The 15,555-nt window shown below is 40.3% G+C and overlaps 1 protein-coding gene across 9 annotated transcripts in view; it reads right to left on the reverse strand.

Annotated features, from left to right (window-relative positions):
- ARID1B (AT-rich interaction domain 1B) overlaps positions 1-15,555 on the reverse strand; it is a 497,144-nt gene that overhangs the window by 24,856 nt on the left and 456,733 nt on the right. For 8 of the 9 annotated variants that reach the window (XM_040350968.1, XM_040350965.1, XM_040350967.1 and 5 more), the window contains 3 exons: positions 14,352-14,458; positions 10,609-10,818; positions 7,563-7,767 (listed from right to left, as the gene is read on the reverse strand). In XM_040350968.1, coding sequence (XP_040206902.1) covers positions 7,563-7,767; positions 10,609-10,818; positions 14,352-14,458 — 522 coding nt within the window. Of the gene's footprint in view, positions 1-7,562; positions 7,768-10,608; positions 10,819-13,531; positions 13,691-14,351; positions 14,459-15,555 lie in introns of all 9 variants that reach the window. The other variant, XM_040350969.1, reaches the window with a different exon arrangement.

The raw sequence follows: 15,555 nt of genomic DNA on the forward strand, positions 1-15,555 counted from the left end.
GTCTTGGTCATATTACAATGCTGTGGTGAAACGCAGTGTGAAAAAATATTGGCATGCTGCATGTTTCCACATCGGGTGGCATTGTGCTGCTGTGCCAAGACTTGAGTGGAGTGTATGTTTCTACATTCTCAATAAAGTTTAAAAAGAAAATGTAAACACTGCATTGTACCAAGTAACACATAACAGTGCCCCCTCACTGCCCAGCAAAAGGAAGACCAACACGCATACTAAAATGAAGAGTTTTAGCATGCAGATAGTATCAATGGGCCCTTACTAATCAGGAAGAAGAATATAGTGTAAGTCTTCACCTTGTCATGTGAAATGGATAAAAAAGTAAGGGTTTAATATCACTTTAAGCCATTATAATTCTTACTGAGCCACAGGAGATTACAATACTCTAAGTGGACTTAAGTGGACTAAGTGGGTGTGTATTGGTTTTATTGTACGTCCACGGTTTTTGATACAATCTACATTTTGGCTTTTCCAGAGTGCTTTGTAGATTTGGAGTAAAAGCCTGAATGGCCTCATTTCTCGCTCTAGATTCTTCAGCTATTCTTAACAATGTTCTTCCCCTGCTCCTGCAAGGAAGCATTTATCCAACTGACCTAGATTGCTGGGTGCAGGAGCTGAGGCAAGGGCTTTCATTTCTTCTGGTAGCATTATGGTTGACGTTGCTGCAGAAACAATCAAAGCTCTGCAAAAATGTTGCAATACTGTAACATAATATATTTTAAATCTCTTATTTATGCAAGCTGCATAAATAAGCTATATTTAGTATTTCTCTAGGTTGGTAACAATAAGTATTTAGACTTGCCTGGTTCACCAAGTTAAAAAAGAATCTCTGCAATGAGGCAAATACACTGCAGAAATACAGTTTTACCTTTCTAGGATTCTGTTATTCTGCCCAGCCAGTTTTGCGAGTTGCCCACCTCTACTACATTGTACAAGCATTCCAGAAGTTGCTGCTGTAACTTCCAGGTTAATTTGCTTGCTTACTGGATAATGAATCAGCAAGTCCAGGGTTATTATGGTTTTCATAACCACCTGCAAAACCATCCCGCTCTACAAAGAGCATCAGTAACCCTTAAAAACAGTTTATGTGAACCCTGAACAGGCTTCCGTCAATGTACAAAAGTAAACCCATTAGGCTCAACTGACAAAGGTAACACCTTTATTTTTTTTAAATTACAGTTATTTTGAGAATTGAAAAAAAGATACTTATCCTTTTGTTAAAACATTGTGAGCGGAGTCCGTTGTCTAATTTTTCCAGTTTTTCATTTTGGCCCATAATTGACTTGCACATGCCTTGGCTATTTTCTGTGGCATGCATTGATTGCAATATGTTGCACAAGTAAGCTAAAATAAATTCATCCATTTAAAGGCCTCATTCACACGGGGTGAACTACAGCATATGCCTGTGAGGGCTGCACATAGGTGTTCCATGAATCCCCATGCAGGCAGTACCATTGATGTCAATTTGGACTTATGGTGTCCATGCAGACACAGCCGTTGCTCCCACCCAATCTGACTTTTGAATAGGTGCAAGTGTGGGGGCATGTTTCCGTCTGTCGAACTGGGAGCAGGGCGTGTGTCCAGGCAGCCACTGCATCCCATCTGACATCATTGGGACTGCCTGTATAGGGTACATGGAACACCTGTGCAGGGTAAACACAGCCCTTGCATGGGTGTACACTGTAGCAAGCCCTGTGTGGATGAGGCTGATTACTGCCCCATAAAAAAAAAAATCACAGATGTAAGGCTTTAGCAAAGTTTTTGTCACCTGAGCTCCCCCCCCCCCCCCCAACACTTATGTCTATCTTCTGAACTCATACCTGTAAATTTTCTTCTCTACACTGATCCTTCCTTTGTGTGCTAGGTACCTCTTGCTCTTCAGAAAAAGCTCCTCATTTGCACTTTTTTCTGCAATTTCTCTATCTCCTTGCTGCACATTTTTGCTGGCAACATTTCTGTGGTAATTTGTGTCTGGCAATGTCTCAATAGAGCCAATGGTCTGTATTCAGACATGCATGTTGCTATACAGTTTTCTTGGGGACGATTCCACTGCTGCCATATTTACACTAAGCACTTAATTTTATTCTGCTAAATGCGAGTTTACCAGTTTTTATTAACTACTTGCCAACCTGCCGCCGTCATTTTACGGCGGCAGGTTGGCTCCCCTGCGCGAGAGCCCGTAGCTCTACGTCGGCTCTCTCGCAGGATACTAGGGGCGCTCCCTGTCCTGTCGGGGGGCGAAATGCTGATCCTCTGTTCATACAATGTATGAACAGAAGATCAGTGTTTCCCCTAGTGAGGCCACCCCCCCGACAGTAAGAACACACCCAGGGAACATACTTAACCCCTTCCCCGCCCCCTAGTGTTAACCCCTTCACTGCCAGTGGCATTTTTATAGTAATCCAATGCATTTTTATAGCACTGATCGCTATAAAAATGCCAATGGTCCCAAAAATGTGTCAAAAGTGTCCGATGTGTTCGCGATAATGTCGCAGTACCGTAAAAAAAAAATCGCTGATCGCCACCAATACTAGAAAAAAAATATTAATAAAAATGCCATAAAAATACCCCCTATTTTGTAAACGCTATAACTTTTGCGCAAACCAATCAATAAACGCTTATTTTGATTTTCTTCAAAAATATGTAGAAGAATAAGTATCGGCCTAAACTGAGGGAAAACATTTTTTTAAAATATATTTGTGGGGGATATTTATTATAGCAAAAAGTAAAAAATATTATTTTTTTTCAAAATTGTCGCTCTATTTTTGTTTATACCGCAAAAAATAAAAACCGCAGAGGTGATCAAATACCACCAAAAGAAAGCTCTATTTGTGGGAAAAAAAAGGACGCCAATTTTGTTTGGGAGCCACGTCGTACGACCGCGAAATTGTCAGTTAAAGCGACGCAGTCCCGAATCGCAAAAAGTGCTCTGGTCTTTGGGCAGCAATATGGTCCGGGGGTTAAGTGGTTAAATATATACATTCATTTTACGAAATTATGCAATGTGGCCTCTTCTCTCCTTCCCCTATCACCATTTGCTACACAGTTTTTTGCTGACAGTTGCATTTGTAACATTGAAATGTCCCATTTCTACAAAAATGGAAATCCCACCTATTCTAGATTGTAGTACTCACTGAATGTATATTAGGGGGGGGGGGGGTGTAATCAATAAATAAGCTAAACCAACAAGAAAATATATATTTTTTTAATTTTTTCTTGTTGGTTTAAATGTCCCATTTCACCATATCACCTGTCCTTGAAAAAATAAATAATTGAGAAACATTGTGCAGCCGTGTGCAAGTCGTGGCTTTCTCTGACCTGCCAGGTAATATCACTTACATAGCCCATGCCTGCCTAAAAAAAATGAATACATTGTATTTTAAATGATGATATTAAACCTTGGCAATCAGTAATTTTGTAGTGTGGTTTATCTTCAGCTGAGCACATCCTAATTTCCACAAACCTCTCATCTTTTAAATTCCACTGCTGCATATAATCAGAATGTATATTTGACATTTTGGAAGGTACAAGAACACCTGGCACAATTTGCCGGTCATACTTTCCAATAAAGAGTCTAAAGTAAACTGTGGCAAGGTTACGATAGGTTAAGCGCAATGCATTTTTCAGTCTGCGCAAGCAGACACCATGCTGGGAAGAAAATTTACACAGCATGAACCTACTGGCCTAATTCTAGCAGAGGTGGAAGGATGGGGTGGGGTGGGAGGAAACAGTGAGAGCTAAAGACGTCACCGATTCAGCTCTGAACAGAGGTCAGAATGAGGACATCTTTGTTTACAAACCCAGGGAAGCCCATTCAACCTCCCCTCCCTTCTTCCTCTCGGGATTCCCTGTTGGCTTCTTGACAGATTCTGTGACATCACCTGTCAGCTAATAATAGAAAATTCAGCCAGCCGCATGCCAGAAAAGATGGATGGGGTTGTGGCAGCAGGATTACTAATTATGACTGGGCTTCTCAGATGTGCTTAGAATTGAGTCTTTTTTTTTTCCCCCCCTCTTAAGCTTTCTTCTCTGTGAAATGTGCTTTCCTGATCCAGCATGCAGCTGGCAAAAGCTAATAGCATTCAAACAAAGCGCAGGTTCAGGGGATGTGTGAAGACGTCTGATTAGTGTGAGAACGCTGTGTGCTAACAGAATGGATGCTTGGACTGGGTTTTGTAAGAGAACTCAGAAATGTGAACTGCCTACACATTAATAAAAAGATTTTGCATTACACAGAATGATTCTTAAAGGCATGACATGTTAATTTAGGATCTAGTTTGCCCAATAGGATTTTTTTTTTATTGGTGGTTGCATCATTAGACTCCTATAGCTGTGTTTGTCAAAATGGGTATTCTTTATAACAGGCACTGCTTGTATATAGCACAAACAATTTTACTGTACATTCACATCAGTCCCTGCACTCAAAGAACTTACAATCTAAGACCCCTATCCCACATGTATACATATTGTGGCCAATTTTATTTCAGGTACTTATATAGGAGCTGCCAATTTACACAGCACTTTTTTTTCTATTTACATTGTACATTCTCTGCATACTCTAACCCCCCTTCAGTCCATCATGAATGCTGCTGCCAGACTGATCCACCTTACCAACCGCTCTGTCTCTGCTTCCCCTCTCTGTCAATCCCTCCATTGGCTTCCACTCACCCAAAGAATTAAATTCAAACTACTAACTACCTACAAAGCCATCCACAACTCTGCCCCCAGCTACATCACTGACCTAGTCTCTAAATACCAACCTAATCGTTCTCTTCGCTCTTCTCAAGACCTCCTACTCTCTAGCTCTCTCATCACCTGCTCCCATGCTCGTCTCCAGGACTTCTCCAGAGCCTCTCCAAGCCTATGGAACTCCTTACCCCAATCTATCCGCCTATCTCCTTCTCTATTAGCTTTTAGAGTTTTCCTGAAAACCCTCCTCTTCAGAGAAGCCTATCCTACCCACACCTAACAACTGTATTTGCATTTGAGTCCATCTGATCATCCCCCACAGCTACTACCCTTTGTTCCACTTGACCCTCCCTTCTAGATTGTAAGCTCCAACGAGCAGGGCCCTCTGATCCCTCCTGTATTGAATTGTATTGTGACTGTACTGTCTTCCCTTATGTAAAGCGCTGCGCAAACTGTTGGCGCTATATAAATCCTGTATAATAATAACAATAATAATACATTCACATTAGTCCCTGCCCCCAAGGAGCTTACAATCTGAGGTCCCCAACTCACATCCATACATACACATAATAGGGCCGATTTAGACAGGATCCAATTAACCTACCAGCATGTCTTTGGCATGCAAGACAAACCTAAACTCCAGGCAGGTAGTGTCGTGGTTGGGATTTTAACCAGTGAACCTTTTGCTGCTATGCTACTGTGCTGCCCAGTTTAGAAAGGAACCAGTTGACTTTCACCAAGTCTAACTTATGTTTTTACCTAAAGCACCTCCAAAGTACAGCAAGTTTATGAATTATTATCTGCCACTACTTTTGACTGTAGTTCCAGATTTAAAGGATAAGTGTACTTTCAGACAAAGTGCACTTATCCTTTGTGCCACTCTGGCACAATTGATCCTAATAACCTACCAGTTTGTTTTTGGAGTGTGGGAGGAAACCGGAGTATCCGGAGGAAACCCATGCAAACACAACGATAACATGCAAACTCCAGGTAGGTAGTGTCGTGTTTGGGATTCAATCATTTTGATGACTGTTCCAAATTTAAAGGGTAAGTGTACTTTCAGACAAAGTGCACTTAACCTTTGTGCCACTCTCCCGCCTGACCCAACCTATACCACTCTCCACAGATGTTTACTAACCCCCACCGAGCAGCCATTGCCAACTGCAATGTTAACCATTTCAAAACATATTTTTCCTTAAAAACGCCTGTTCAGACAATTTTCTTAGACATCTATGGGACAGTTTCCAGAGCATCTCCAAGCTTGGAAGACAGTCACATAGATCGCTGCTATACCGCCTGATTGACAGCAGCGCCAGCCAATGGCTGCGCTGCTCTCAATCCATCTGCTCTAGCCAATCAGCGTCCAGGCTGAGTGGCGAAGAGGATCTCAGGACCGAGCGTGGGACTTTCGAGGGGTCAGGTGAGAATAACGGGGGGCCAGTATACTCTGAAGTTTTTTCACCTTAATGCATAGAATGTATTAAGGTGAAAAAACTTTTTTCTTTACAACTCCTTTAAGCAAGCGGATTACGCTTAGCAAAGGTGCCCATGTGTAAGGGGCCATAATGTGGTTGACTCCATCAGAAGCCTAATTGTAGAATTCCACTGAGGGCTGTACACGTGCTGTGGCAACAATTATACTCCAAAGCAGTACCACTGTCAAACGCAAATCATTAATGTGAAATAAGAGACACTTTCACAGGAGTGGCAAGAGCTGCCGTGGGTGTAAATCAGCCCTAAAAGCCCTTTTCACTGGTACCCTAGGCATAAAAAAAGCATTTAACTAATGTATAGTTTTCTTTTAAACAGATGAAAGTGGACCTTAAAACTTCAGCACTACTTTAGTTGTTTTGCACAACAGGATTTTGAAACCAGCACAATGTGATTCACTACAGTCTGGCCACTATTGACTCTCCTGCTATAACACTTGGGAATCACTGACCTGGAACCAGCACGCAAATAAGGGTTTCGGACTAGGCATTTTCATATTTGTGTATTGTGCAGGTGAAAATATTGAAGCTCGTTGACAGCAATGACAACCCCCTATAACAGGTTTACATTAAAAATTATTAGGTCTCATTCGCACTACTGTATTGCAGTACTGTACAGTAAGGTTAGCCCACCAAGGACATGTTAGAAAGTAATTTTTTTTATTGTAGGTATTTACATAGTGTCTTACATATTGCACAATCATATCAGAACCTGAAGTCAAGAAGCTTACAATCCCTAATTCACATGCATACACACATACTCAGGCCACTTTAGACAGGAGCAAATTACCCTACGTGCATGTCTTTGAAATGAGGAAGGAAACCAAAGTACCAGTAGGAAACCCGCACAGAACATGCAGTCATTTTCTGTTTGGGACTCAAACCAAGGACCCTAATCATTCAAGGAGTGGTAACCACTGCACTGCCAATGTTGCTGGGCCATTCCTTCGGATTGGCATCCCAATGCAAGTCCAGAATGCAGCTGTGTCACAGGGCACAGTGACGTACTGCAAAAAAATTAGCCAAGAGCCAATTTTTCATGTGTAGGAGTGTTAGATTTTGAATGGGCTGCCTAAATCAGCTTGCCACAATGTGCCGCAATGCATGAAAACACGTGCTGTGGAATTGTACTTTGGTGTAAATGGGCCCTTAAATCAATTCTTGTAGTTACGCAAATCCTTCAGGCTGTCGTAATTATCCAAAGCTGAGCAAAACATAATTCATCAAGGAAAGATAAAAAAAAAAAAAAAAATACAAGCAGATTTGAGTTTCACAGTTTCAATGCTTATTTGTAGCCAACATTAACTTACTACCATGGGTTAACTAGAACCATCGTTCTGCAAACCATTGCATGTAATTCTCCCCACTTACCAGGAGATGGCGGCTGAATCTTAGGCTGTTTCTTCGACTCGCCAGGATTAAAGATCTCTGGAGGAGGCTCCTCCCCTCTCTCTATCTTGCATTCAAAAGCAAACAGGTACTGGATATACTGCTTTTTCAGTGAGCTTGCTGCGCTGCTAGACGTGCCAACATTTAGATTGGTTGACAGCTCTCGCCATTTCTTATTCTTATTAACCTGAAACAAAAAGGAAGGCCATTGTTTCACAATTTATTTTCTAGTCGGCAGTGAAAACAGAGAGAAAAAAAACGCACAAACTTTTACTGTTTGCTTTTTCTTTCTAGATTTTTTTATGTGCCTCTTTCAAGTAATGCTCATTACTCCCACTCAGCAATGCAATGCCAGCATTTGCAGTTATAAAACCATTAAAGAACCTGCTGATAGCAACATAAAAGGCGTTGGAGGCTTCTGAATGCTGCATCCCCTAATGCTAAGCTCATTTCAGAAGGGATGTGCGGCAAAAGAATGGCAATTTACATCCAGCCAATGCACTAGAGCATGCGCGTACTCGCAAGCCAGTTTCAATTAAAAAAAAGACTCGCTACTAGCATCTCATTTAAAAAACAATAAAAATAACAGCAACTGTGTTATTACACAATTTAGTGTAATTGTGGGAGCTTTAAATGTGGAATGAAAACATGTTTATTTTCTAGAAACGCTTCAACGGGGATGAGCTGTGCCAAGCAGTACTGATCTCTCTACAGATCTAGAGAGCGTGACATGTCTGCTGGAAGGAAGGAGTTAATCCTGAATGAACAGCTCATCGTGGATGACGGCAGTTAGCCGAGGTCCATTCACACCTATGTATTTTTCATTAGCATTTTACACATGCAAACATGAGAAAAAAAGACACATAAAAAATTAAACAAAAAGTCTCCTGCGAGGCTTTTCCTGAGGGGCTTTTTAACATATTCTCTGTACTGCAGCGGGAAAACGTGCAAGAAATCAGAAAAGCCTGAGCATTAAAATGCTAAACTGAATGTTGAACGAAATACAACATTAATGTGTGAATAGACCCAAAAATAGGAATGTGAATATTAAATCTGGATAGCTGCTGAAAAAACAGGGGTTCATTCAATAACACAGCGGAAAGAGCAAAGATGATATACAAAGAACAGTAATCCATCACAGCAGGCGAGTCAAAAAACACTTGATTTCATGATAAAGAAATGGCTGTTATGGGTTTACTTTACTGTGAAAACTGTGATCTGTAGCACCTTCTTATATTCAATCTTTTACATATTCTACGATTTCTAGTGATAAAGAAAAAGGCGCTTTCACAATGAATTTTTTTGCATTGGAGCCTGCACAGCACATGGTTAGTGCAATGCATAGGCTCCTGCAGACTCTTTACCTAGCCCCAGGTCCACATGGAAGAATGGAATTACCATTAGGGGGCCGGGGAAGTAATCAATAGACTACAAGTGTGGTGAAGTCACCGCACTTGTATCTTTCTGAGATCTAGAAGTAGATGGGGCTTGCATGCATCCATTCACAGACTCCTTGTAAATGGATTTGTGAATGCAAAATGTGACTGTTTGGGCGGAGCCACAAAAGAACATAGAACTCTACAGGGAGAAGAACCACAATTCAGGTATGTGGGTGAGGGTCTGGGGAATTTGACCACAGTTCATGCTGCAAATATGTCTGTAGCATAAAACATAGTCACAAGGGTGGAAATAAACTGAGCATGCATGGTTCAGTTTAGCTTGATCAGTCAGTGGGCTGATTGAAAAAACTGAATATGTTACCCCATGCACACAAGGCTCTATTGTATTCTGACAACAGGGACTCCTCCACTGTCAGAATACACTGAACAAAAATGTTTCAACAAATGTTCGTGAGCCGTCAATCATTAGATCCCATTGATTTCATCAGAGTAATGAAAACAGTTCAGATGCTGCGTTTGCCTAATTTTGTCATTTGAACGCATGCATATGAGCACTTTTAGCAGTGCTATGTTAGAATGGAAAAGGCTGTATTTCACAAAACTGCACAAACCATAAACGCATACCCCCCCCCCCCCCCATCTTCCCTTTCCTGAAGCTCTCCTCTAAACTACCTGGTAGTTTCTCATATCTGTTGGGGACCCAGGTGAGATATTAAGTTCCATGGTAATGCCCGATAAATTATGGAGAATGCAACAGGATGATCTGGAACCCAATAAGGGCCATGGCACATTTGCGATCCTGCCGACTGTGACAATTTGCTAACATCAGGATCGCCAATAAAAAAAGGAACAATGCTCACTTGTTTTTCTCTTACTGCCCAGATGAGTTTTGTGTCACTCCCTTTATAAATGAAATGCTGTGGAATGTAAATAACCAGTGATGGAGCAATACCTCACATTCTGTATACAGCTAGTGGGAGAGCACTGTGTGGAAAGATGTGAATATTTTATTGGTCTGTAAAGTGATCCTGTTGCTAGGCATGTTGTCATCAGTGATCAAAAGAGTACCATGGCCAAAATACACCACGCTAGGGACAGATGAAAGGCTAACCTAGTGGATTCTGCTGAACAATGACTTTTGAGATATTAGTATTTAATAACAATAGGCATTTTGGGCATTTTTTTCTACTTCATTTTGGTAGCAGTAGGCAATGATTAGATGCCTTTGTTTTTTTCTTCAGTCTGTGGACCTATTTGGAGATTTCCCTTCAATTATTTTATCAGTGACAAGATTGTGACTGGGGCAGAAGGGCAAAACGCAAAGATGGACACAGATGGAGTTTACCCTTCTCCCTCTATAGTAAGGTCTATAGTTTAATTGCATTTCTGCTGTTTTCTTGCTATAGAGATTTCCCCTTTCCATCCACTGATTTCTTTAACATAACAATAAGAAACCGTTAATCTCCCCAACCTGTCCTGAAAAGCTTTGCTAGTGTAGAATCACCTGAATGTACGAGCTAGGGTCTATGAATATCAAGCCTGTGTCCTATGCTGTATAATTGGGATAAATAATTTGGACTGGAGCTACTGTTTTGCTGACCAGAATGATGTATTGATTTTCATATTACCTGAGCCAGACCGCCAATCTCTTTGACGCAGAAGTAAAGCCTGACCAAATCTAGGGGCTTTCTGCCCACAGCCGGCAATGTTGCAACAGGTGTTCCTCTTTCTTCCATAAACGTCAGATATCTGTCCACCCACATCTTGCGTTCAGGCTCGTTCCCCAATTCATACAACTTTGTTATTTTTTCTCCAGTAGTGGTGGATGAATTGGATTTCTGCATTGCATGGAAAGAGTGTGAGATTATTTAACATAACTACTTCATTATGAACACAATTACACAGAAATCTTACCTGGAAGTATTTAGAGTAAAAAAAAAAAAGGTATAGCACAACACACTCAAACATATGACTGATAATCTAATATTAATACATATACATGAATACATATACAAAATCTTTTGTATAATACATAATTCAAGTAATTAGTTGATTTCCAACAGTTCATTTGTTTTCAGCAACATTTGTCAGCTTTTAGCAGATTAAAAAAAAAGGAGTAATAAAAAAAATCCAGGTCACTTATGAAGGATGTTTGCCTTACAAAGTGAGTGCTCAATCAAGCTCAAAATTTTGGATTTTCCCACCGCCTCCATAAAATTTTGCCAACCACTTGCCTTTAGCGCTCAAGTTGTGCACGATTGAACATTTCTTTAATGGTAAAGAGCAAATTTACAAGTATCATCTCACTAGAAAAAACGTAGGGGGGGGTATGCAAGGAGAACACAAAGGGGAGTTAAAAAAAAACACCAGACAGACCCCAAAGAGTGGTGTAACGAGATTATTTTCCAGTTTAATTATTAGGCCGCACACCATTCGAATCTCCCCGGTTCAGCAGGAACCGGCCAAGATTCGAACCGTTACTGGGCAGGCTGAGTGGACTAAGTTGATCGATCTATCAACTTGAGTACAACCAGCCTGCTGGATCCTCTTGCGATTATCGCCAGTGATAATTACTGTCAATTGCAGATTCCCCTGTCAATACTGTCTGTGAAGAAATTTGCGGCTTGTATTGGCCTTAGCGACAACAATTCCCATATTAATAAATAAAACTATCCAATGTATACATGAAGGACTTCAAGATAAGACAATAATTAGAAATATATAGGCAACTTTATTGAACATTAGATATTTTATTCTCCTAAGTATAAGTAAACCCTCCCCAAAAATAATGGTCTATATTGTGTGTGTAAATATATTTATTTTACATCTTTCTGCTGTGGTGTATGAATAATAAAAAGAGACCAAAGCACCTGACTAGTTAACACTCCAGTTCAGACAATAGTTTACATCAAAGTTGGGCAATATTTTATGTTTTTGCTAAATGTTCCAATAAAATGTATGTGTTTTATATATGCAGAGGTTCTCTTCATATCTATACATTTGTCAAAAAGTCCCTGGCTATTACTATTATTGTTTGTATTTGTCTGAGATGTACTTTAGCGAAAGTGTAACATCCAAGGGATTCTTTACACTATAAAAAACAAAAGAACTGAAGTACAGAATAAAATATTTAAAATGGACACCTAGAAATATAGTTAAAATGCATGGAAAATAATATTACCCTGTATATTCTCAGTACGTTTATGGACAGACAATTGACTTTAGAGTAGCAATATAAAAAGGATTTTGTTTATATTGTTAGTACAGATGAATATAAAATACAAAGCTATTTGTATTTTGGGCAGACCATTAAAATATAGGATTACTGGGTTGTTATAATATTCATAATACACTGCATACATGCATCTGTTTTATTATGCCTTTTGCATGATTTCATGCCAAGAGGAACTCATCTATCTCAGATTCACCTAGTGATTCCCTTCTGGGTTGCGATCTGCCAGTTAAGTCTCTTTAAAAGGAGCAGAACCAGGTTTTCAGAGTACTAGATACAAAATCAAAGGTTACACTAGATATTTAACTAAGGATGTAATCCATTTCTATCATTTTTATGCCCGTTTTTTGGGACCACGGAGTCATGAGGAGTATTAGGGATATATCACCCTGACAATACATAAACATAACATTCTAGCTAATAAGGGCACTGGCTGAGAAGAGCCATCATCACAAATGCACAAAAAGCTCTTCCTTGTTAATTCTGAGGCCGCGCACACCCGATCAGTCCATCTGATGAGAATGGTCCGACGGACCGTTTTCATCGGTTCACCGCTGAAGCAGACTGATGGTTTGATGTGCGTACACACCATCGTTTTCAAAACCGATCGGGTCAGAACGCGGTGACGTAAAACACGCGACGTGCAGAAAAAACGTAGTTCAATGCTTCCAAGCATGCGTCGACTTGATTCTTAGCATGCGCGGGTTTTAAACTGATGCTTTTGTGTACCAACCATCGGTTTTGACCTATCGGCCAGCCGTCCATCGGTTCGATTTTAAAGCAAGTTTGGACCGAAGGACAACAGACCGATGGGGCGTACACACAGGCGGTTTGGACCGATGAAACTGAACTTCAGTTCCGTTTTCATCGGTTTGGACCGATCGTGTGTATGCGGCCTGAGAAAGTGTTTAAATATTAAAACTGTAAATAAAAGCATTACATGACATTAAGAAAGCAGCACTTGTTTTACAGAGAGCAGCTCCTACATTTAATTCAAAACAAGAATTTATTAAGGCCAATTTAAACATAAAAAAATAACGGCAGCAAATGCTAAATCAATCATAAAGCATTCAATTTATATTGTTTAAAATCTGCATCTATGCAATATTCCAAATTCAGCATTCATAATGTTGTACACGCATATTTTAACCAAATTACAAAACAAAACGGGAAAATATTAGAGGAAAAAAAACACTGTATATATCAAGAGGGCAAAAAAACACACTAAAATTAATAAAAATATTTCCTAAAAATAAAATACATGCCAACAGTAGTTTGAATTATTTCCAAATATAAAATAACAAAACAGGGCCACTTACAGGGCTTGATGGAGTCTTTGGCCAGCCTGGGCTGTTAATGCTATCACTCTCATCTCCATGAAAGGAGGAGATGCTAGCGGAGCTTGGGGACAATGGGGAAGGGACTGGCAGGTTGCCTGGGGTTGGGGGCTGAGATATAACCTGTGAACTGTAGCTATCCTGTGGTAGAAGAATACAAAACAAAATGTGACAAGAGAAGGGCAAACTTAACCAAAAAAAAAGAAGAAGTAGATCAACTGGTAATGCAAAAATGTTGCATGTATGGAAAAGGGGAGGGGTAAAAGACAAGCATATAAGATGCATGAATCAAAGACTGTTAATTCATTGGCTAGCAATTAGTGCATATCTGGAAAGTTCTTAGATGCTTGGCTAATGTTACTAAGCCACCATGCTTACTTCAAGCAAACATGAAATGCTTAAGCATGGATTGCCCCTCAGTGAAAATAAAATTAAAGCTGCTTGCCCTACATTGAAGGGGAATGGGGGAGCAAAGTATTTGTTATTGTGCTGTTTAGACGGCCAGCAACAGAAGCTTGAACTGAAGGCAAGAAGGGAAAATGGCTGCAGTTTAGAATCCAGGCACAAAAGTCCCTTCCAAACCCCACCAGCTTAAAATATCCCCAAGCTCATGATCATTCCTTTGCCTCAAAGTCAAAATGAAATTAGAACTAGTATCTTTAAGATCCAGACCATTTAAACAAATACAGGCCCACAACACAGATGGAAAACACATGCAGTAGAGAAAAAAAATAGATAATGGAAGACAGTATGGACAAAGCAGCGAGCCAACAAAACTGCTACCACATGCGCAAGGAAATACCTTTGACTTTGGTTCAGGGTGAGCGGGCCCATCTTCTTTACCATCGAGTTTGAGAGAAGTAGGCAGCTTAGAATCTCCAGTCATCATTTCAGCAAGACCTAAGTGACCTAGGAAACAAAAACATTGACTTTTTCATAAGACATGGAGTTAATTATTTATGGTTTCTATTTTAAAAGATCAAACAAAGATGTACAACTGTGGTTATTGGAGGCAGTGTCGGTTTGTTAAGTCTCAACTCCAGGTTCTCAAAGCAGGGTCATGTAGGAATAAGTCTCCTAGCACAGGGGGCATAGAGAATGATTCCCTCCCCCAAGCCCATGCTAACACTAACAGCAAAAAAGACTCGCCTCCGGTGCCGGAATCCTCTACCCATAAATAAAATAATGCCCAGATCTAGCCATCAGAAGATTAGATTTAATTGGCAGATGGAATTCTTGGTTAGCCACAAAATAATAAAGCATTAATAGGTGAGGTATGCCTCTGACTGTGTTCACACCAGTGCATTACTGATGAAATTCCCAGGAAATCTTGCAATACCTCAGACTATACATGTGACCAGTTCACAACAAAAAGCATTTAAAAAGGACCCTAAGGCTGGATTCACATCTATGCATTTTTAATGCTTTTTGCAAATTTGCACTAGAGAACATGTTCCATAGGAAACCATGTTAAATGGACTGTAGTGCAAATCTGCAAAATGCAAAAAGCACTAAAACTGCATAGGTGTGAATCCAGCCTTAGAAGTAGGTCTATCATTAACAACCACAAGTCACTGTTACCTAGGATTTCAGTACAGCAAAGTGTATTGAGCCTAAGGGATAACACTAGTTGCCAGTAAATGGCCAGGATTCAGCACTTTCATGATTGCACATAAAATCATAAAATTGCTGCCATCTCTCGCTCCCTCTATCTATATATACTGTATACACACACACACAGACATGCAGTCATATACAGTACACACAGCAACCTTTTTGACTAGCCTGCAAAATCGGCCTACAATTTAACTAAGCTGATAATATAATAATTCTATAAGATTACAGTATACTGTATGTAATGTGTTTGTTTACTTTTTTGAATTTGGCGCCGTTCTCCGCCCCGGTGCGTCGTAACGTCGCAGGGAACGGAGATCGTGGCACAGGAGGATACTGTGTGAATCGAGCGAGGTCCCGCTCGCTCACACAGCGCGGTGGCATCGCTGGAT

This window comes from Rana temporaria, chromosome 4 (genome assembly GCF_905171775.1).
Source record: "Rana temporaria chromosome 4, aRanTem1.1, whole genome shotgun sequence".
Classification (NCBI taxonomy): domain Eukaryota; kingdom Metazoa; phylum Chordata; class Amphibia; order Anura; family Ranidae; genus Rana; species Rana temporaria.